The sequence below is a fragment of the Hippopotamus amphibius genome, chromosome 14 (genome assembly GCF_030028045.1).
Source record: "Hippopotamus amphibius kiboko isolate mHipAmp2 chromosome 14, mHipAmp2.hap2, whole genome shotgun sequence".
Taxonomy (NCBI): domain Eukaryota; kingdom Metazoa; phylum Chordata; class Mammalia; order Artiodactyla; family Hippopotamidae; genus Hippopotamus; species Hippopotamus amphibius.
In genome coordinates, this window is record NC_080199.1 from 79,563,708 (window position 1) to 79,588,319 (window position 24,612).

The 24,612-nt window shown below is 42.5% G+C and overlaps 1 protein-coding gene across 9 annotated transcripts in view; it reads right to left on the bottom strand.

Moving 5' to 3' along the window:
* The window catches only part of IFT88 (intraflagellar transport 88), a 79,686-nt gene that overhangs the window by 15,862 nt on the left and 39,212 nt on the right, over nt 1–24,612 (bottom strand). For 5 of the 9 annotated variants that reach the window (XR_009049000.1, XR_009048999.1, XM_057707306.1 and 2 more), the window contains 8 exons: nt 16,098–16,197; nt 12,302–12,388; nt 10,054–10,240; nt 8,153–8,261; nt 6,336–6,489; nt 5,735–5,850; nt 4,257–4,309; nt 2,289–2,354 (listed from right to left, as the gene is read on the bottom strand). Coding sequence is in view for 7 of the 9 variants with exons in the window: in XM_057707306.1 (XP_057563289.1) it covers nt 2,289–2,354; nt 4,257–4,309; nt 5,735–5,850; nt 6,336–6,489; nt 8,153–8,261; nt 10,054–10,240; nt 12,302–12,388; nt 16,098–16,197 (872 nt within the window). In the remaining 2 variants the exon portion in view is untranslated. The remainder of the gene's footprint in view (nt 1–2,288; nt 2,355–4,256; nt 4,310–5,734; nt 5,851–6,335; nt 6,490–8,152; nt 8,262–10,053; nt 10,241–12,301; nt 12,389–16,097; nt 16,198–24,612) is intronic. The other 4 variants (XM_057707307.1, XM_057707305.1, XM_057707303.1 and 1 more) reach the window with 2 other exon arrangements.

Consider the following 24,612-nt stretch of genomic DNA (forward strand, 5'->3'; position numbering starts at 1 on the left):
CGACCGCTGACATTATACACTAGAATCCAAGCTCCACGAGGCCAGGAGTTTCGTCTGTCTGGTGTTCTGCCTCGTCCACAGGGCTGCAGCAGCGCTGGGCACTAGCACTGCAGTCAGCCCGTGAGAATTGGTAAGTAAGGGACTAATTCGTGGCCATTAATGTATTACAAAAGTAATGGTACTAAAATAACCTAAAATGTCACACACTATTACTGTGTAAATTGTCTATGTATACATTTACCTTGATAATTCACAAGAAGGTAATTTATATTTTCTACAAATACTACTCACCTATCTCTCTTATCTACCCATCCTTAGAAAGCATGGTTTAGGAATATTTAATGTAAAATAAAAACCACTGTTTTTAGTAGATGTCCTCTGAAACTTAGTATGTCACCTGTAACTATAGAGCAGGTCAATTTTTGATAACTGAAGAATGTATTTTAAGACAATCACCCTTTGGGTTCATCAGAAAAGTACTCTGCTCAAAGTGAGACCTGACACGGGTGCAAGTGTTTCTCCTACACTACCATTAAGAAAGATTACCGATGACACCCGTTTTGAAAGTTACACAGGCCAAAGTATCCTGGACACTCCCCATGGCACAGATAATCATTCAGCTTTTACAGTGAGTCTCAAACTGTCTTTGCAGAAAGGAGAGTGGCCTTGCTGGAGAGGCTCCCGTTGCTGTCTGGTGTGGAGGTACTGCAGCTACTTCAGGGCTTCTCAACCCGCAGCAACAGCGGCCCAGCGGACACCCGGCAACGTCGTGACAGGAGCTGTGCTCCTGGCACCCAGTGGGTGGAGGCCAGGGATGCTGCTAGAATGTTCTAGGATCCACAGGGCGGCCCCACGACACAGAACTATCTGATCCCAGATGTCCACGGTGCAGAAGCTGAGAAACGCTGCCTAGTGGACAGCTGGGTCTCCACTCCCCAAAGCTACTACTGCTCTCGTTTAACCTTACAGTATCAGTTCCCCCATGTGACCAAGGTTAAGAAGAATCACATTAAAAGCTGTTATAAAAGAAATAGAAAAAATCAGATATCCAGGTCCACTGAAAACCTGAATGAGAATCTCTGTAGGCTGGGCTACAGCTTTGCAGTTTTTACAAGTTTTACAAGTAATTCCCATGTATCCTGTTTTCTGACTGGCATCTGGCAACTGTTGTGAGCTCATGGACCCACATCTAAGCAGCATTACAAAACCGCTCTCACCCCAGGCGCTTACAAAGGCTGTAATTCTAAGCTCTCTGCTTTCACAAAAGCCAAATTGAGAAAAATATTACTGAAGGAACATGCAGCACATCTAACCCCTGGGCACTGAAAGACAACATCTGAAATGGTCTTTTCAAACCACTGCCTTAATTATTTGCTGCAAGGATGTTAGTATGGTAGCAGCTATGACCTTATCTACCCTCCGCTGTCTCAGCACGACTGACGGCAGAGTTGAAAGCATTTTCTTCTTCCCAAGGAACTGCTTTTTATTTCCTCATAAATAGTAAACATTATACAACCAACTGCATTTTCTGTCTTTCCTTTAGCCACAAAGCTACTCAAGGCCAGACACACTTCAGTGAGAACATGCGCCCTGAGCAACAAGGTTGGAACAAATGAGTATTTTCTACAAAGCCAACCTTATGAAAGGAAAATCAGTTCATATAACACGTTTTAAAATTAATGTTGGGCTTCCTAGGTGGCGCAGTGGTTAAGAATCCGCCTGCCATTGCAGAGGTCATGGGTTCGATCCCAGCTCCAGGAAGATCCCACATGCTGCGGAGCAACTAAGCCCGTGTGCCAAAAAAAAAAAAAGTATGAATAAAATTAATGTTAACAACAATGAATTTGCTATCAGTATCAGCGAGATTACTAGTGTTCTATTACCATAAACTTTAAAGGGATTTTTTTCAATCTCCAAAAGTTATAAATAAATGGATAGTTTTAAATGCCTTTTCTATAAAATACCACAGTTTAAGAACTTTAAAAAATAAACAATAAACCCAAATTTTTTCTTAAAATTTTATAAAGCTTTGAAATATAGATCTGTTTACTACTGAAGCGACTTCAGTGGTATATTTAAGTCCATTAACAATTAAATTCTATACAAATGTGTGTTTGCACAGTCAAATTTTCTGATCCTATAACCACATATTTAAACATATGTACCACAGATTATAGGTTGGTATCTATGTATGTGATTACTGTTAATATTAATATGGCCAAATGAATATTAGGACATAAAATGTGAGAACTTATACTTTCAAAGTTACAAAATGTAGTCTCACTTACATTCAACATTTTCTGGAAATTTTCTGTGAATATCTTTGTAAGTATCTAATGCTTTTTGGTAGTTACCTATAAGTACAGGAGAGAAAACAAACACAGTAGCAGATTACAGAAATTAACAGGATTCAGCAAAACACTAATTTAAATTCAACATGCCGGCCCCATCTCACTGGCTTAGGAGGAGGACCTGCATGTCTGCCACAAGCACAGATGGCTGCTCCCAGCATAACCTGTGGCTGCTGTTTGTTTGTCTGCTCTGGCCACCTGGCCGTGGGAGCTTAGCTCCCCGACCAGGGGTGGAACCCACACCTCCCGCAGTGGAAGCGTGGAGTCCTAACCACTAGACCACCAGGGAAGTCCCTCAATATAACTTCTGGAAGAAAATGTACAGATAAGATAAATTTGAAAAGGGGGTAGAATGGAAGTAAATGGGTGATGGTTGAAACTTAGTTCTACTTCTTAACATAATTTAAGTGATAGACTCACGTTAATTTCAATGTCATTCACTTGGAAAAGATGAAAAAATAACTTGTTTGCAGTTTTTATTTTGAAACACTGAAAAGTTTATAGAAAGCATTGTTTTGTAATAAAATAATTTAGCTTCACATGGCAGCAAAGAATAGGAAAAAGGAATTTTGGATCAAAGATCTTTGCTAAACCTCAGGAGAGAGTCACGCCCTCCTGTCTGGGCCTCACCGTACAAGAGGGCGGCCCTGCAAACCTCGGAGGCCTGGGCGCAGCGCCCAGCACGGGGTGGGCTGGCTAAGGCAGCCCCTCTTCTGCTAACCTGCCCTTCAGAGCTCAAATCAGAGGAACTCACAGGACAGACCTTCCACGAACGCAGGTAACTCCGAACTTGCCCTGATGTAGATAAAATGTGTATATACAGTATTTCCACCAACAGGAAACACGGTAACATTAGAGATCAACCTGCTAAATGACTGGAGGCCACACTGCAGCCCTGTCCCACTGCTGCCTGAAGGGGCTCTCAGAGTCAGAGAGAGGCACCTAGCAGCCTTCGGGGACCACTACCAGCACGTCACAGCTTGTGCTTCCCTGGGTGAGGAATTTCTCCTCCTGGCCATCCGTTTGCTCTACAAGAGGGACTGCATTTTTAATACTTAACTACATTAACGTGTTACTTTAACTACATTAAACATTTTAACGACAGTGTTAAAATGTTAAAAAAAAAGTTATTTAAATGTTAAATAATTTATGTTAATGTTAGTTAAAATAATGTTAAAAAACATTTATTTCCTAGTTAATCTTGATATTTTAACAGTGTCACTCACTTCACAGCTAGTCCCAAACCATGAACGCAAGGGCAGTGCAGAACAGGGCCAGCAGCTCAGGAAGGAGAGCAGACAGTCACTGGCAACACCGCTAGGATGCCGGGTGACGTCTACTGCACAAAATCGAGTCCCGCAGCCCCAGTTCTGGGCTCCGGCGGCTTCTCAGGTGTGAGAGAGGCTCACAGTCTGGCAGAGCACACAGGATGTTCAGGATGAGGTGACTAGGTGGCACATCCCTGGCGGCCCAGTGGTTAGGACTCCACGCTTCCAATGCAGGGGAAGTGGGTTCGATCCCTGATAGGGGAACTAATAAGATCTCACATGCTGCACGGCGCAGCCAAAAAAAAAAAAAAGGAACAAGGTGACTAGAAATGAACACATGAGTCACTGTGTAGAGAATGCCTACTTTTCAGCAGCTACCTTTTGAAAACGAGTACGTGTTAACTCTGAGAAATGACTTTTGGCAGTGGCGGCAGAAAACAGGATTGAGACCAGCTTTGTGAACATGACGCTTTCCTGCGTGCAGTGACCACTGTGTCCTTCATGCAGCGCTCGGTGTGTGACTTATCAGAAGTCAATCTTCATAAACAAGTGCGCAATTGGGACAGTTATACACACAGCCACCGAAACAATGGAAAGACGCGACATGTACTAAAATGAAGAGAATTAAAGCACTTACCACTTCTTCTAAAACAACTAGCTACCATCAGCTGCCATTTCACCTGTGTAGGCCTGTAAAAGAAATAAATTATATGAAATTAGAGATGAAACAAAAATAATCTGTGATGGTCAAACAGTTATATAACGCTAAGCTACACATCTGTGCTGTCTTTCACTTACTTCTTGACATTCGATTATCTTTATTATTTAAAATAGCATATATTTTCGTCATTTATATTAGGAAATTTAAATTTAGAGTCCTTCAATCTAATTCACTCCTTTATTTAGATATTCTTATAAGAACCGCCTCACCAGTTTGGGTAAAGACCACAGTATCCCATTTTAAACACTTTTATTACCTTTGCCATATCTTGTACTTAGTACCTAAGACTTAGAAACCTAGGTTTAGGCCTGCAAATTTAGTATGCAAGAGGCAATTTTTGACCTCGTGTTTGAAAAATCAGACTTCAGTTTAAAAGAAAGTAAAAATAATTCATCGTTTTTGTTTCCCCTTTAAAAAAAAAAAGAATTTCTTTCCTAAAATAAACATGACCATTACTAATAAGAAAAAAAAATCAAATTGTACATTTTAAATATATTCAGTTTATTGTATGTCAATTGTATCTCAATAAAAGTTCTTAAAGAAAAAAATAAAATAAAATAAAATAAACATGACCAGAATTTCTAGACTACTACTAAAAATTTCTAAGAAAAATGAAATTTGGAGAAATAAAAGACTAGGGAATAATTCAATGCTCTCCTCACTTCTCTTTACTTTTTTTCACATGGAGGTAGAACTGATTTACAATATTAGTTTCAAGTGTACAATACAGTGATTCGAAGTTTTTATAGATGGTACTCCATTTAAAGTTACTATAAAATACTGGCTGTGCTCCCTGTGCTGCAGAGCACCTCCCTGCATCTTACTTATTTTATATGCAGCACTTTGTACCTCATAACCTCTACCCCTGCCTTGTCCTTCCCCCCTCCCCACATTCAATGTTAAAACTCAATGTGGCCAAGTACAAAGCACAACATGATATATCCCAAGTATTTTCAAATAACGTGTAAAACATTCTAACATGAACTTAAAGATATCTTTAAAAGTTTAATTTTTAATACATAATGTATATCAATTATAAATTGAGACCAATGAAACATGTCGATTAGGACTCTTTCAGAAATGAAACTTTGTCTTTGGACTGAGATGAAGAAATAATACTTGATATTATTTTCTGATTGATAAAGAAATAATACTTGTTTGCTCATATGTGAAAAAGAAAAATAAACACAGAAAAGTACCTTAAAGAAGGTATTTTAAAAAAACTTTTGCGTAAAAAGGAAATATATTTATCATCATAAAGACCAAGTCAAATGAAATATAATACAAGAAAATGGAAATGATACGTGAATGTTCACTAATAACTGCTCATGAACTCAGTATGTCTATCAGATTGTAGACATTTAACTAAACATAAAATCCTAACAGTTACTTACTGTATAAGAGAAGCTCTTTCAAAGTACTGAATGGCTTTTTCACAAAACTGGGTGTCGATGTAATAGGCCCCGAGCCACTCGATGACTTCAATGTTGGACGGGAAATACCTGTACGACTGGAGAGTGAGGTGCGACAACAGAACTGCAGTTACAACACACAGTTCACTCCCCAACATTCTGCCTACCAGCTGCATTAATTCACACAGTGTGACATTTCTTAGTTAAAAAGTACGAGCTGTCACAAGCACTGTTCAAGTTCTGAAACTATATGAGATTTGGAAAACTTAAGATTTCTTTGACACATTTTTCAATTATCTATAAACATCTTTTTGATGTACTGATAAATAATCTGAGTCAAATTAAATATGTAATAGACTCAAAAGGGACAAAATCACCCTTCAAGAGAAAAATGCATTTGTACCTTTTATTTTACTTTTTATTAAAATAATCAAAAACTAACTTTATCTTCCGCAAATGCTTTATTTTAAATCATTATTCATTTAAAAGCTAATAAGCATTTCTAATTTTTAAAAACTAAAGGCCCACTGTCTTTTTAATAACAGTTCACGAAAGGCTAACAGCAAGAGGCAGGCCAGCACACCACCTCGCAGTAGTACTGGAAGGCCTGGGACTTGTCCCCCTCCCTGTCGTACAGGCCCCCCAGCTGGGACAGGGCCCTGCAGTCGGTGGGGACGACACTGATGAGCTGCATCAGCCACTCCACAGCCTGACTGGGGTCTTCCATCAGCTCATATCTGAGGCAGCGCAATTAAGGCGAACACAGCTTTCTAAATTCATTCATTGACAAGCAAACGTAAAACCAACATTTCATAGACATGTTTCACAGGGGCTTCCCTGGCGGTGCAGTGGTTAAGAATCCACCTGCCAATGCAGGGGACACGGGTTTGATCCCTGGTCCGGGAAGATCCCACATGCTGCGGAGCAACGAAGCTGATGTGCCACAACTACTGAGCCTGTGTACCACAGCTACTGAAGCCCGTAGGCCTAGAGCTCGTGCTCTGCAACAAGAGAAGCCACTGCAATGAGAAGCCTGTGCACCACAACAAAGAGTAGCCCCGCTCACCGCAACTAGAGAAAGCCCGCATGTAGCAACAAAGACCCAACGCAGCCAAAAATAAATAAATAAATAAATAAATAAATAAAACATAAATAAATTTATGAAAAACTGTTTCTTCATCTATACTAATGGGCTACTTGGCACTGTTTACTCTGGATTTTGTCAGGGATGAGAATGAACATGCGGTCATGCTGGAAACAACACATCTGCCCCACAGACACATCCACACATCCACACCCTGCTTCTCCTTTCACTTCATCAGCACCCACCACAATCAGCTGCCACACCTCCAGTAGAATTAAGAGTGCGCTGTTTTATTCAAAGCTTTGTCCAAAACGTGTCCTTAATGAAAAAGCCTGAACGCTGTGTTCAATCACCCCACCTCTCTGAACGCGCTTGACATTTCCAAGGAACGGCTTCCACATGTTTTCCAGTGAGTTTTCCCTAATTGTATTACAAGCCCATGACAGTTTTTTGTAGCTTTCGTGCCTAGTAAGTCCTCTGCATACACTCAAATAATTTGTTCACACCAATACTTACTGACTACATTTATTTTATATTAGCTGCCTTAATGAAATGAAAATATTTCAATCCAAAGTTTCACTGAAAAAGAAGCCTTCTATTTTTAATGATGACAAATGTGATACCACAAGAAAAACAAAAATAAGGAAATGTATTTAAACAGCCTCAAACTGGATCCAAACTGATCAGGAGCTGGGCACCAGCAGGTCACAACAGCGGCCCCTTCAGAGAAATGAAATGGATGAAATAAAAAGTCTAAAAGAAATAACTGTGGCACTATATGCCCTAAGACTAACATTTTTTATCAAAAAATTTTTATCTACCCTACCAGGAGCACAGGAGACAATACTTTACATTTATTATTATTATTATTATTATTATTATTATTATTATTATTACTATTATTTTGGCTGCACCACATCGCTTGCGGGATCTTAGTTCTCTGACCAGGGATCAAATCCAGGCCCCGGCAGTGAGAGCTTGGAGTCCTAAACCACTGGACCACCAGGGATTCCCTGAAGGGTCTAATTTATGCTCAGTGAACATCTTGTGTGGACTCGACATCACCCCAAATTACTTCAATTATTATCTCTAAAAATTAATAATAGTTGCAACTTCTAAATAATCCCTCCCACAGTGCAAATGACCCTTTCAAACAGGATCATGCAAATCACATTTTCATCACGTATGAGTCTGATGGTTAGGTTTTAAAATATACCCCCACCAACTACTTCACTGGTTCAGCTTATTTAATAAGTGGTACTTAAGCACCAACTGAGTGAATTAACAACTGTCCTTAAGTTTTTCATGTAAGATACACATTTGCTATCTGGTAAAGGACTTGGGCGCTGTTTCTTAGGATTGCGTGAAGTTTCAGGAAACAGTCCAAAGCTTCATCAAGCCGGTTTAGCTTCTTATAGGTAAGGCCTTTAAAAGAAAGAAAAGAAAAAGAGATAAGCTACAAGCACTGGTACTGGTAGTAATTTTCTCAAAGTAACAGAATGAATATTTAAATATAGGTAAATATTCACCCAGAAGAGAAAATAAAGATGAACACAATTAAAAAAAAAAAAAAAGAACAAGGCCACGGCAGGAAATTCCACTAATGTCTGGCAGACACTCAATCATGAGAGCTTTAGGGCATGTTTTGAAGTATTGGAGGGGGAGCAGGAACGACAAACATTAAAAGAAGAGAACAAACAATTCAGAGATGGGCTGGGTGACAGAATCTAGTTAGTGGGCACGTAAAGTCAAGGAGGACTGGGACTTCCCTGGCGATCCAGTGGGTGAGACTCCGCGCTCCCATGCAGGGGGCCCGGCTTCCATTCCTGGCCAGGGAACCAGATTCCACATGCCACAACTAAGACCCAGTGCAACATGCATAAATAAATAAATATTTTTAAAAACTTAAAAAATAAAGTCAAGGAGGACTAAGGGACAAGTAGTAAATGGTGCGAGGACAAGTAACTACGCGTGACAAAAATACCACAGATTCCTCTCTTGAATTTATTCCTTTTTGAAATAAATTCAAATTTTATTTTAAAACTAAAAAGAAAAAACAAAGCTATAAAAGTATGAAAAGAAAATACAGGAAAATGATTTTGTAGTCCTGAGGTAGGGAAGGGCTTCATAAAGCAATAAACAAATGAAGCCACAAATTTTCAAAACCCAAACCTGACTCCATAAAGAAGAGAAAATTGTGTTTCACAAAAGAAATTATAAAGCTCCTCTAAGCAATGGACTAGGAGAGGCGTTTAAACATATGAAGAGGCTCAGTGGACAGGCGCCTGGCGAGTGACCTCCTGCACCCAGGCCTCCACACTCACCCTGTTTTCCAGGTAAAGTTGCTAATTCTTCCCTGCCTCCCCCGCCCCATCCCCAGCCCGGGGAGGAGACATCCAGCCGCCTGGATTCCCCCAGGACACAGATCAGACAGACGGCCCCATGGGGGGGGGAGGGGGGACCAGGCCTCAGAGGCCCCACTCAGCCTCGGCTGCAAACTCTTAAATACGAGGAGACACGCCAGGCTCGTCAGACACGCAGGAAAGGTCGTGACAGGAAAGAGAGAGGATAAAAACAGCAGGGAGGAAACTTCTGAAGAAACTTCACTAAAAAGCCAAGATGTGAGCCTGCATTGCATCAAGATGTGTGTCTCCAACAGCAGAGCTCAGGACGGGGGGACACGACTCGGGGCGGGGACACGACTCGGGGCGGGGACACGACAGGGAGACGGCATCGCCTGGGCCAGGTGACCTCTGACAAGCAGGGGAGGGATGGGGTGGTGTGAGCCTTCAGGTCTTGTAACCATTTATGGAAAACAAAATCCAAAGTAAAAATGACAAAATGTTATAATAGGTACAGAGCTATTTCTCTCTCTCTCTCTTTTTTTTAAAGCCTTTGAAATTGTTTATAATTAAAAAGGAAGAAAATGAGATTTTTTTCCCCCACCTATCGGTTTGGGAAAAGTTGAAGTATAATATCTGGTATTAGCAGGAATTTGGGAAACAGTCTGATATCACGGTGGGAAGAACCTGGAAGTCTTTTTGGAGGGAAATTTGGCAACATCTACCAAAATTTCACACATGTACAGATTCTGAGTCATTAATTCCATTAAAAATAGTCTATAATCCAAGAGTCTTCAACTTCTTATTCCTCTCAATGAACTGGAGCTCTTTAAGCAAAAAAAAAAAAAAAAGGCAATTCTGCCTGTTTTACTTACCAATATTATACAGTGCTTCCGTACAAGAAGAATCATTTCTTAGAGCCTCTTTATAGAATTCAGCTGCCTTCTCATAATCACCATTTGCAAAAACTGTATTCCCTTTATTAGTAAGAGCTGATGGATTGTACCTGTCAGAGTTCACAGCTAAATCTGCGTAGCTACTGGCTTGTACAAATTCATTTTCCTAAATAAAGTACAAAAACATACCAATTATCTGAAGTTCATCATACCTTTTCTGACTCTTCTGAGATTACAGACACATATTTCACACATCCTGGTCTTGCTGGACTCATTCTACAAAAGGTTTTTAATCATCAAGAAGTTCCTTAGGACTGACCTCTCCACAGTCTTGGTCTGCACAGCAACGCCACTCAGACACCATCACTGCCTGCAGGTGTGAGATCCCCCACCGGCAGCGCCCACCCAGCCATGGACGCCCCACTGCCCTCCTGCCCGGCTGCGCGGGCACAGTCCAGGGCCTCTGCGCCGTCCCCACCGCCAGTGCCTGATGAGGACACGGCCGGCACTGCTCACGCTGTAGCTGCAGGTGCCTCGTCAGCTTGGCTGAGGGAGGACCCTGCTTCCCACCTCCCGTCCCCCGTGGTTCTTGTCCAGCGGCCAGGGGAACTCCGGGAGTGTGGGCGTGGATGTGCGGCAGCACCTTACTCTCTGAAGGCCCTTCCGGGTCTCCAGGTGCAGGGCTGGTGCAGATTTGCCCCCGGCCCGTCCTCGCCCCCCACCCCCCACCCCCCACCCCCCACATCCAGCTCCTCCTCCCAGATCTGCACCGGGCTGGGCTGTGGACCACAGACGGCAGCTGCGTCCCACAGACCTCTCCGCCACGTTCACGGGCACCTGGGTAGTTTCCACCCACTCTGGTTACCATGAGTAACGCTGCTCTGAACGTGCACGTGTGGACTCCCTCAAAGCAGGGTGCTGCGGTCATGAACACTGGCCGGGGTAGTGCTGCCTTTTAGATTAGGCTGCGGGCAAAGCTTAGAAAAGCAGTGAGGGGCTGCGGATGGAGGCTGGAGAGGGGACGAGCCACTCGCGGAGGTGGGAAGCAGCCTTTGAGCCTGTGCTGTGACTGGACGACCTCTGGTCCAGGGAGGGAAGGGCAGCTGCACACGGAGGGGAGGGGAGGGAAAGGACGGGGGGGGGGGGGGGAGCGGGACACAGGAGCCGCCGAGGACCAGCCCCAGCCTTCCATCCCCCCATCCCGTGGCTCCCCAACAAGTTGACAACGAACCCCACGCGCACAAGGGCCGGGTGAGCGCCTGCATGCTAGGCTCTGCTCTCGGGGACCCTGGCCCACGAACACTGCTGTGAGACCCAAGGGAGCACTGTTCCAGCAGGACGTCTTGCAGGGCGGGCCAGGCGCTCCCCTCGCAGCTCACCCAGACCTCCACCCAGGGCCTCCTCCACCTGGGGCCTCCTGCACCCCCACGGCCTCCTGCACCCGCAGCCTCCTCCACCCATGGCCTCCTGCACCCCAGAGGCCCTCCTCCACCCTGGGGGGCCCTCCTCCACCCCGGGGCCTCCCTCCCTGTCTCTCTGCCCCACTCCCTTCAGAGCTGTCAGGCTTTGTCAGTTCCTTTCCTGTCTCCTCCACTGACACGCACCCTGGCTTCCTCGCCTCCGGGCCCTGATGTCTGCCCTGCTCGCACCCTGGAGACACCACCTGCCGTCTGCGAACCAGAGACGGGGCTTCCACAACAAATTACTTCCCACAATTCTGGAGGCTGGAGGTCAGAGACGAGGGGGCCAGCAGGCCTGGTGTCTGACGAGGAGCCACGTCCAGATCTGCAGGCAGCCTCCTTGCTGTGTCCTCGCAGAGCACAGGGCTCTGGTCTCCTCTTCTATAAAGGCACTAATCCCATCCTGGGGGCTCCCCCTCACGACCTCAGCTAAACCTAAGTCACCTTCAAACACAGTCACGTTGGGTGTTAGGGCTTCAAGTTCGCATCTGGGGAGATGAGCATCCCGGTCGTGGCATCTATTCTCAAAGCCTGACCCTCCACAAAGACTGCCACCCGTTCTGTCTCTAACCCTGCCTCCCCACCCGAGATCAGCTGCACAGCTCCTCCCTCCGCCCCACTCCTGAAACGGCCCCTGGCACCCATGTCCACAAGCCCAGCCCCACCAAGACCCCACCCCCCAATGTCCTTCTGCACCCAGCTTCTCCTCGGGCAGCAACATAAAAATATCACAGTATCAACACGTAGTTGAGAAGAGCAGAGCTCACCAAATAATACAGGAATGAGAGGTTGGTTGCAGCTGCACTCTTCACTCTACTGTCCTTTTTTTCAAACGTTTTTAAGGTCTCCACAGCCTAGAAATGAAATATCTGCAAGTTATGACCCTTGTAATGTGACAGCATTCAGGCTTAAGTCTGGGGACACGACCAAGGAGGGCACAGAGGGGTGCCCAGTGTGCTCAGGACAGGTGAGTATTCCACCTGATGATCAGCACTGGTGAGAAAGAACTCTCAAAACTGGGACAGAGAGCGATTCTGGGACATCACGCAGTGACCTGACGCAGATCCAAATGTAACTACACTCTGAAGCCACCAGGAATTTAAAGCACATTTTTACCCCCTGGCAAGTCGAGATGTCCCAACTGGGCAGGACACCTGGAATGAGTTCTCCACCTAGAAGTTACGGAGAAGCACCGGAAACAATAAAAAGACGTGGTTTTCCTTCCTTCCTTTAAAATATGTTTACTGAATAGAAAATGCATGGCCGCTGCCTCCTGGGGAACAGCTGTGTCCAAGCAGAGTCCTCTCAGCTTCTGCAGGGGCCGCAGCCACTGCTGCTGGACACCCGTGTGGTCTGAGCCCTGCGCTGGGCCACCGAGCACGTGACCCCTGCGGCCAAGGGCAGGAGACCTGCATACCCGCTCACAGGCGTGAAGACCTGCTCTCTCAAAGGGTCCCGATGACTTGAGAGAAAACCACTGGAAGTCTCCAGGTCATTCACTTACAACCCCAAGAAGTAGAATCTGGAAGAGAAAAACCCAAGCACCGCACCCTCTGTCTTGAGACCCCCTTTCTCACTTTCTTTATGGAAGGCTCTCCCATAACAAGAAGTTCCTACAACTTACCTGGAAGTGCTCCCCTGCAGAAGCCACCTCATCAACGCTTTGCACACCCCGAGCCCTTACATAAAAGCCCCTGCTCTTCCGAGCCTCAGTTGTATAAGCTGCATTGCATATTAAGAATTGAGATGTTTTCATCTTTACTTTCAGATTGTGTCACAATAAATGCATGGGCTAATTTAAAATATAAGTAATTCCCTGGCAGTCCAGCGCTTTCACTACTGAGGGCATGGGTTCAATCTCTGGTGGAGGAACGAAAATCCCACAAGCTGTGCAGCACGGACAAAAAAAATTTAATTAATTACTAAAATAAAATATAAGGCATGTGAACAGGCATAACTCACACATCCATTAAGTTCTCTGACTCAGGCAGTGTGCAGAGTGCAGAGGGGAGAAGGCTGCTCTCTGATAGTTCTGACATCCACAAAGCAGAAGACAAAAGCAAACTAACATCAACGATGATTTTTTAAAAACAGCAGTTTATGTCATTTCTTTCCACAACAGCTCTTCATGTTGTAGGAAGGGATGTGCTGGATCTTAAATTCTGGTTGTTCACCTGTGGCTCATCAATAACAACACCGCACTACTGCCTATTCTCCCCACAAAAGGCTGCCACGAACCCGAACAACGCAACCCAGCACCATCACGAGGAGATCAACACAGGCGGCAGAACTAGGACATGTTCTGTACTTTAAGTTTCTAAACTGTAACTGCCCTGAAAGGCTGAGTAACTGCTCCAACAGAAGGGTCATTCTCAGGTATCTCTGCTTTACTGAAATAGGCTGTCTTCATACTGTTCCTCACACATTCAATGGCTGCATCTCCAATATTTCTGGTTTTAAAAGTAAAATAACATAAATCTTTATAAATGAAACAGATGAAAGTTCCCTTAATAAAATTTAGTGGTAAATGGCAAAATAAATAATGATAATAAACATTGTCAGTTTGGGTTTTCTTCCCCAAGAAGCATTAGGAAAATAGATAAATCGCGTTTCGGTTTCCCTTCCTGCTGACACCGTGCACTATGGGCCTCAGCTGTCCTCGCGCGTCTGACCCCACCACCGGCCTCGCCCCACCGGCCCGTGGCTTCAACGCACTTCCTTCTCTGCTACAAAGGTGACTACAAAACAACACGATCACCACAAAAAACCATACTGAGATTTCAATCTCAGCATTTTTCCTTAAAAAATGTATTTAGAGTTAACTAGAGAATCATATTCTTCTACAAGACATAATTTTTATGCCAATTTGTAAATAAAGTGTCTTCATCAATGATCTTTATGAGTGATGTCAACCTGATCCTTTTTAACCTAAAAGTGTTCCTTCCAAACTAAGGGTGTGCTATACCCACCTCGTCATACTTATAATACACAACAGAAGAAACGCAAAGTACAAGCAACGATGTAAAAGCAAGCAGAAATGACTTTTAAAACATCAGAAAACATATAAGAATCGTATACAGGCAAATGGAACAAAAAATATTTTGAATGAGAATAGCTAGGAAAGCAGCAAACAATATGATGTGGGTTAAATGAATTTTAATATGAAGAAATTAGCGGGTTTATTCCTTAGTGAACATAGTTTTAAAACATGGACGATAACACAGTGTTGAGCCTTTCTAAAAACCACTTCAAAGTATCAAGAGAAAACTCACAAAATGGCTTTTTCTATCCTGTCATCTGTAACAACAGCACTTCTCAAACACACACAAAATTATTTTTTGGATGCATAGATGACTCCAGCAAGACAGCAAAGACCAAGCTGTCTCACTTCACTTCCCCTTTCCAGCATCCTAACAGGATCAGAGTTTTACCTGTGGCACTTTTAATGACCAAGGGTGTGATGACCAAACGACAGAACAGACACAAAGACACCTGAACAGTCTTTTTATGCTTTACAAATGCTAAAGAATAAAACACTGAACCATGCACACAGTGGACCAGCCCGTGTGCTGCTCACATGCACCTCGACGAGGCTGTGAGCACCAGGCTGCCTCATCTACACTCACATTCTCAGGACAGATGCCCTCCTCCCTCCGCTCGGACAAGGGGGCAGTTACTTCCACTGTCTCTGGGGAAATGGAAGAAGGTCCTTAATTAGGAAGAAAACCAGGAAACTGGCTCAGGAGAGTATGCAGGAAAGACACTGGGGACTCCCTCTGGCCCACACTCTCTGGGTCTAAACATGGAGAAGCTGAGTTTTCCACACTGCAGGCACACATGCCACTAACCACTGGTTTATAAACTAGGGCATCACGTTTCATTCTCTTTATTCTCCTTGGCGATTCCACTCCCCCCCCCCACCCCCACCTTCTAAAACACTGTTCTGTTCTGGTCACAGCTACGTCTCCTGCGAGGCAGACTGTGGAAGGGGCGCGCCCTTCCAGCCCACCCCAGTGGCAGGACCAGTCCTTTATGCCCAATGCAGTGTCAACGAGGAAATCACAGATGCAACAGAGAGGCAGGAGAGGTGCTCAGGCCCCAGGCTCTGCCCGGCTCTTGCCCCCCAACTGCCCGGGTACCACCCCTGACTCTCAACAGCCTCCCAGCTTCAGGGAGCTCTTTGAAAACCTCTGGGGAAAGTGGATCTCTGGAATGGAATGTGGTTTAGTGATTTAGCAGCCATGTTTTACGCAGCAAGTATTTATATTTTAAGAAACAGGACAGTGGTTAGGACTCTGCACTCCCACTGCAGGACTGCAGGGGACACGGCTTCAACCCCTGGTCGGGGAACTAAGATCTGCATGCCACGTGGCCAAAAAAAAAAAGAAACAGGACAAACACGTCAAAATTAAAAACGCGCTATATTAAAGGAAATTCTGTTAAGACAGAAATAAAAATATTACTCAACTCGGGAATAAACACAGGTATTCCAGAAAGGAGTTGCACAGTGAGCTCACTTCAACCAGTCACGTGAAACTCCATCCAAACGTGTTCTGAACTTACCTGATTAAAGTCCTTTTGTCTCAGGTATGTAACTGCTTTGTTTATTTCCAGGTCATTTGCTAGCTCTACGTACTGAGAGGCTTTCACAACTTCCACACACCTATAAAGTAGAGTGTAAAGAAGGTTATTTTATTTTGTTTTAATTTATCTAGGTTTTCTTAAATGTGACTTTTCAAAAGTGTTTAAAAGTGTCCCTGGTGTTCTGTAGGACTGAGCACCTGACTCCTTCTACGCAGGCATTGTTACACAACTTCAGTTCCAGACCAATTTTCTCAACCAATTTCTCATTAGCCTGTTGCCACTTCTAATTATTTATGGTACTTTAAATAAAATTCTCATTTTAAAATTAACTAATAAAACAACTTCAATTCGTAACAGGTAAAACTATTTCTATATATTTTTTTCATCTCAAATGCTCTGATGGTGAGAAAAATTCTACAGAACTTGAGAATATATTTAACTTTTTGTGTCCAAACTTGAACAGACGCTCACAGATCTGCTGCCCAGGGCACACAGAACATCTACTGTTAACTAAACTTCAGGCACCATGCCAGCTCCTAGAAGCACCATCACAGTTAGTCTTCAACACAGCCCTGAAAGACAGGCATTATCTCACATCACAGATACAAACACAGATCACACAGGGACTCCCCTGGTGGTGCAGTGGTTAAGAATCCGCCTTCCAATGCAGGGGACGTGAGTTCGATCCCTGGTTGGGGAACTAAGATTTTACATGCCATAGAGCAATGAAGCCTGCGTACTCTAGAGCCATGCGCCTGCAACGAAAGATCCTGCGTGCTGCAACTAAGACCTGACACAGCCAAATAAATAAATAAGCAAATAAATAAATAAATAATATATATTGCACAGGCAGAAAGCTGCCAAGTAAGAATCTGAACCCAATTTTTGTTGCTCCCAAAACCCACTGCACCAAGAGTAATGTTTTTCAAATTGAGGCTCATGACCTTTCAAACAACAGAAGAGAAAAGATGCCAAAGGGCCTTGTGCACGACAAGGGCAAGGGTGCGTCATCATTTTCTCACTAAGGGTCAGCTCAAAACTGTTTCGAAGCCACTGGTGTAGACCGGTAATTTAAAAATACTGGGGGGCTTCCCTGGTGGTGCAGTGGTTAAGAATTCGCCTGCCAATGCAAGGGACACGGGTTCGAGCCCTGGTCTGGGAAGATCCCACATGCCACAGAGCAACTAAGCCCGTGCGCCACAACTACTAATCCTGCACTCTAGAGCCCGCAAGCCACAACTACTGAGCCCACATGCCACAACTACCGAAGCCCACACGCCACAACTACTGAAGACCACACGCCTAGAGCCCGTGCTCCACAGTGAAGAGTAGCCCCCTGCTTGCCACAACTAGAGAAAGCCTGCAAGCAGCAATGAAGACCCAATGCAGCCAAAAAAGAAAAAAAAAAAAATTAGGACTTCCCTGGTGGTCCAGTGGTTAACATGCCATGCCCCCAATGCAGGGGGCCTGAGTCCAATCCCTGATCAGGGAACTAGATCCCGCATGCCACAACTAAAGAGTCCACACACTGCAACTAAAAAAGCCCGTGCACCACAACTAGAGAGCAGCCCACACACTGCAACGAAGAACCTGCGCACCACAACAAAAGATCCCTTATGCCTCAGTTAAGACCCAACACAGACAAAAGATTAACTATTTATTTCTAAAAAAAAAAGAAAGAAAGAAATAATGGCTGAGAACTTCCCAAATCTGGGGAGGGATGTGGACATCCAAGTTCATGAAGCTAAGAGACAACTCTGAAATTTCAACTCGACAATCTTCTCTATGATACACTGTAATAAAACTATCTAAAATCAAAGACAAAGACAGAACTTTTAAATCAGCAAGAGAAAAAATTCCTCACATATAAGAGAACCCACAGAGGCTAAAAGTGGATTTCTCGGCAGAAACCTTGCAGGCCAGGAGAGACTGGAACGATATATTCAAAGTGCTGAAAGAAAAAACTGTCGACCAAGAATACTTTACCCAGCAAAGTGGTCTTTGAGACATGAGACAGAGGTAGAATTCCCCAAATAGACTAAAGCTGGGAGGGTTCATCACCAATAAACCTGCCTCACAAGACGTGCTAAAAGGAGCTCTTCGAGATGAAATACAGGGACAGTGATTTGTGACATGAAAACATATGAAAATACAAAACACAATGGTAAAGAACTGTATAGTCAAATTCAGACTAATATTATAATGGGGTGCTGTGTTGATCACTTAACTCTAGTACTAAGGTGAAAGGACAAAAGTATTAAAAACAACTATAGCTACAATAATTTGTTGATGGATAAACAGTATAAAAAGACATATATATTGACTGTTTTATACATATACACATATATATGATGTTTATATAAGCAGAGACCTATAGACGATACACAGAAGATAAGGAAAAGGGAAGCAAAGCATACCACTGCAGAAACTCAATCCACAAAGAAAGGAAAAGAGGAAGAAGGAACAAGGGAACTAAACAGCCAGAAAGCAGTAAGATGGCATAAGTAGCTATCAACAATTACTAAGAATTACTTATCAATGTCCTTAGCTATCAATAATTACTTTAAATGTAAATGGATTAACTTCTCATCAAAAGCACAGAGTGTCTGAATAGATTAAAAAACAAGACCCACTTCAGCTTTAAGGACACACATCAGCTCAAAGTGAAGGGGAGGTGGGGGGAGATTTCATGCAAATGGAAAACCAAAAGAGAGCAAGCGTAGATATACTTAAATCAGACAAAACCTACTTTAAGGCAAAAACTGTAGAAAGAGACAAAGAAGGTCATTATAAAATGATAAAGGGGACTATTCATCAAGAGGATATAGCAACAGTAACTATGTATGTGCTCAATGTCACAGCACCTAAATGTACTGAGCAAATACCAACAGACCTGAAGGCAGAAGGAGACAAAACAGTAACAGCAGGGGAGTTCAATGGCCCACTTTCAACAATGGACAGAACATCCAGACAGAAAATCAGTAAGGAGACACTGGATCTGAATTATACTTTAGACCAAATGGACATAACAGAGACAAACACAACATTTCACCCAACAGCAGCAGAATACCTTCTTCTCAAGCACACAGGAACATTTCCCAGGACAGAGCATATGTCAGGTTACAAAGCAAACCTTGGCAAATGTAAGAAGACTGAAATCATATCAAGCATCTTTTCTGACCACAATGCTATAAAACACAGAGTCAACAGCAGGATGAAAACTGGAAAATTTGCAAATATGCAGGAAATAAAAATCCTACTCCTGCACAACCAATGGGCCAAAGAACAAATCAAAAGGAAAAAAAAAATCTTGAAACAAACAGAATGGAAACACAACAGACCAAAACTTATGGGATGCAGCAAAAGCAGTTCCAAGAGGGAAACTTAAAGCAAGAAATGCATAGGTAGAAAAGAAAGATCACAGATAACCTAACTTTACACCATAAGAAACTAGAAAAATTCCAAAGTTAGCAGAAATAAGGAAATAACAAAAACCAGAGCAGAAATAAAGACCAGAAAAACAAAAGAAAATATCAACAAAATGAAGAGATTTTTTTAAAGATAAAATTGGCAAATCTTTAGCTAGACTAACAAGAAAAAGAGAGAAGACTCAAATAAAGAAAATCAGAAATGATAACTATAAAATTCCTACAAGAAAACAGAGAAAACGCTCCCTGGCATAGGCGCTGGCAATGACTTTTTCAGATACGACATCTACAGCACAAGCAACAAAATAAAAGATAAACCACTGGGACTACATCAAACTAAAAAGCTTATGCATAGCAAAAGAAACCATCAACAAAATGAAAAGGCAATCCACTAAATGGGAAAAAATATTTGCAAATCACTTATCTGATAACAGGTTAATATCCAAAATAGATAAAGAAATCAAACAACACAAGAGCCAAAAAACAAACAGCCAGTTTAAAAGACAGGCAGAGGATCTGAATAGACATTTTCCCAAAGAACACACACAAATAAATGGCCAACAGGTACGTGAAAAAATACTCAACACCACTCATCATCAGCGAAATGAAAATCAAAACTGTGAGCTATCACCTCACACCTGTCAGAGGGCTATTATAGAAAAGATGAGAGATAAGTGTTGGCAAAAATGTGGATAAAAGGGACCCTCGTACACTGCTGGTGGGAATGCAGGTTGGTGCAGCCATTAGAGAAAACAGTATGGGACCTCCTCAGAAAGTCAAAGACAGAGCTGCCACATGATCCAGGGTCTCACTCCTGGGCCTACAGCCAAAGGAAGTGAACTCATGCACTGCAGCACGATTTACAACAGCCAAGACATGGAAACAACCTAAATGTCCATTAATGGATAAACGGATAAAGAAAATTTGATATATACACACAAACACACAATGGAAAATTACTCAGCCATAAAAAGAAGAAAATTCTGCCGTTCGCAACAACATGAATGGACTTTGAGGGCAATCACGCCACGTGAAGTGAAACATGTGAGACAAAGAAGGACAAATACTGTAAAAATCACACTTATATGTGAAATCTAAAATAGAAACAGAATAGAATGGTGATTGCCAGGGGCTGAAGGGGTGGGGGAAATAGGGACGTAGTGGTTAAAGGGTATAAACTTCCAGCTATAAGATGACTAAGTTCTAGGATCTAATGTCAGGATTATGACAATAATGGACAATACTGTATTATGTACTTGAAAGTTAAGAGTTTAGATCTTAAATCTTACCACCATATAAAAAAAGTAATTATGTAAGGGGACGGAGGTGTTAACTAAGCTTCGTGTGTAATTATTTTGCAGTATATATGTATCAGATTGTCACATTATACACCCTACACTTCTATATATTATATGTCAACAATATCTCAATAAAGCTGAAGAAAATAAAGGGGAAAGATGAGCTGTGATAAAACAATATGTGGGGGTAAATCTGAAACCTCAGTAAAAAAAAAAAAAAAAAAGGGTTTGTTTAGTGGTCTTCTTAAATTCCTTCTTTCAATTATATCAACATCCATACCAAAAACCTCCTGAAATCTATCTTTTAAAATAAATTCTAATATGCTCACTTTCATACTTCATAATGGCTGTCAACATTTCTTAAGCAAACTTACCATTTTTTTATGCAAGGCTATCATTTTACAATTGACATATTCAGATAAACACATACTTAGGTATAAGATGATACATGAGTAGAAGCATCTAGCATGGCTTGATCTTAAGTCTAATATGACAAAAGTAATAGTTTTGATAAGTTAAAATGTTAATTTAGTGGAAAATTTCAGTCAGACTGGTTGGCATTCTATAAAGGCTTAAAATTTCACTTACATACCAACTCCTAGATTGCAAAGACACAGCTATAATCAGCTTTTTAAAAAGCTAAAAACATTAGAAAATTAAATGTACATGCTTTAGGAAACATTAAGAGAATCCAAGTTAGATTTAGCATAGTAAAACAACATTTACTATTCAGTATAATTAAAGATGAACAGAGTTCATTTACTGTGAGATGCCTGTCTCCCAAATCAAGGAGATCTTAGGTTACAACCAACATTTGGGGTCCACAGAAAGGGATACTGTGATTTTGTTGTACTATACATGGATCAAAACACATGTGGAGTATGTGTACAGATACAGGGACACATTTTAAGGAACCTGTTTAAAAACTAGGTGGGCAACCAGTCAGGGAGAAAACCAGCCATTCTAGAAAAACACACCGTATCTGAAATGGATGAAGAAACTGAAACTGTTTATCGGAAAACAGTAGCAAAATGGTAGCAGACATGCACTCATCTCCCATTCCTACCCCACGAGCAATACCATCTCCCAAAGAGGAAACCCCGCTGGCTTATGAAGCAGGAAAAGAACGTGTGCTTCCTGCTCCGGGGGAGCCTGGGTTCCAGGGACGGGGAAAGCTGCACTGAGCGCGGCAGTGGCTGTGACGGAACCACTGAACGCCACCTCCAGACAGTGGACAGAGGAGCCTGCAGACCTCCCCTCACACTCAACAGTGACAAAGAACAGCCAGAGAAAAAGAAAGTGCTCTTGGAAATGTAAAATAAAACAACGGAAGAGTTGAATGAGAAATTCAAAGAAGTCTCCCAGAAAGCAAAGCAAAACCAGAGTTGGAAAATAAAAGAAAGATAAGTGACAAGAAAGTCCAAATCCAATTGATATAAATTTATAACTGGAGAAGGAAGTAAATTAGCAGAGAAATAATATAATATTTTCTTAAATTGAACAGAAACATAGACTGCAAATTGAGGGGCCGATTAAGTGCTTAGGAGGAAAATAGAAAAAAAAAGACAAATTTAAACACAGCATGAAATTTCAGAACAACAAAGCTACAGAGAAAACTATAAAAATTACCAGAAAGAAACTACAGGTTACCTACAAATAACAAGGATGAGACTAGCATTAGAATTCTAATCGGCAGCAGTGCTAGTTAACAATGAAGAAATGCCTTCTGAGTTCTATAATAAGTTATAACTTGGAATATTATACCTGATCAAATAAGTGATCCATCAAGAATGAGGACAGCGACTTCCCTGGTGGCACAGTGGTTAAGAATCTGCCTGTCAAGGCAGGGAACTTGGGTTCGATCCCTGGTCTGGGAAGATCCCACATGCCACAGAGCAACTAAGCCTGTGCGCCACAACTACTGAGCCTGTGCTCTAGAGCCCTCAAGCCGCAACTATTGAGCCCACGTGCCACAACAACTGAAGCTTGCGTGCCTAGAGCCCATGCTCTGCAACAAAAGAAGCCACCGCAACGAGAAGCCCGAGCACGGCAACAGAGTAGCCCCCACTCACCACAGCTAGAGAAAGCCCAAGTGCAGCAACGAAGACCCAACACAGCCAATAAATGAATAAATTTAAAAAATTTATTAAAAAAAAAAAAAGAATGAGGACAGAGGGACTTCTCTGGTGGCGCAGTGGTTAAGAATCCTCTGGGGACACGGGTTCGATCCCTGGCCCAGGAAGATCCCACATGCCAAACAGCAACTAAACCCGTGCACCACAACTACCGAGCCTGCGTTCTACAGCCCTCGAGCCACAACTACTGAAACCTGTGCACCCTAGAGCCTATGTTGCACAAGAGAAGCCACCGCACTGAGAAGCCCGTGCACTGTAACGAAGACTAGCCCCTGCTCACTGCAACTAGAGAAAGCCCATGCGCAGCAATGAAAAGGCAACACACCCAATAAAAATAAACAAAAATGTATTCATTACTAATAAGAAAACAAATCAAATTGTACACTTTAAATATATGTAGTTTATTGTATGTCAGTTATATCTCAATGAAAGTCCTTAAAAAAACTTAATGGCTTAAAATAAATAGATAATAAAAAAATAAATACTTAAAAAAAAGAATGAGGACAGAATTAGACATTTACAGACATGCACAGACAGATCCTGGGGGTTAATTCAGGATGAAATCAAGGAAAAAATAAAATGTTCAAGAAGAAAGAGGACCCAACCTGGGAGAGAAATGAAGGTAAACCCCCAGATAACATTCAACACCCGGCTACGAGAGCAAACAGCTCACAGCAACTGCGGCAGGGAGGCTCCGGGAGAACACCACGTAACCCGAGAGAAGCAAGGATGGATGACACACAGAAAATACCGGTAAGAACAAACTTGGGACAAAGAGGAGGCCTCTGGTACAGGCTAAACCAGGGAGACAACGGATTCCAAGGCAAGAATCTGAGTCTTCGTACGGATGTGGGAAAGAAGGCACGTGCGACTTCCACCAAGAAGAAACGTGAAAAGTAATTAGAAAATGGAGCTGTGACTCTTCTGTTCTTACTTAGTTTCCTAACCACGCTCATGCATCTTGGACTTTGAAAGTCCTGGCAGAGCACCATGCAGAAGAGGTCACAGACTCGCTCGACGTTTGTTCGAAAGACGATAGAAAAGAGTTTCATAAAGGGCAACTATGGATTTAACACAACGAAGAATTTTCTAACCTTTAGAGATGTTCAGAAATGAAGTAAATGATTTGAACGCTGTGAGAAGCCAAGCAGAGGGTGAATGGCACCCACGTGGGATGCTATAAGGGGGTTCCCGGGCTGGGTGGAGGTAAGAAACAAATTCAATACTCGTTCAACAAACGACCTAAGATGTTTCCAGCTCTAAAACCCTCCACTCCTATCTGGGAAATATATTATCCACAGACAACAACCTTTGTAGGTGTGACAGGTATTACTAGGATAAACAGTGTAGTAGTACCGACAAATTTAAGGTAGAAAAAGGAGATAAGGAGAAAAGATAAAGAGGATGAGGGCACAGCCTGGAATTTATACAAGAAAACAATTCTGTATCCACATATCAAATGCAGCACGCTTGCCTTATACTTAATTTACAAAATGACATGAACAATAAAAATGTTAGAACTTTTAGAGCAGCCTATACTAGTCTTACCATATAATATTGTTTCATAAGTAGAAATCAACATTCACAATTATTTATTCACTTTTGTAATAACAAAATTTTAAATCAATTAAAG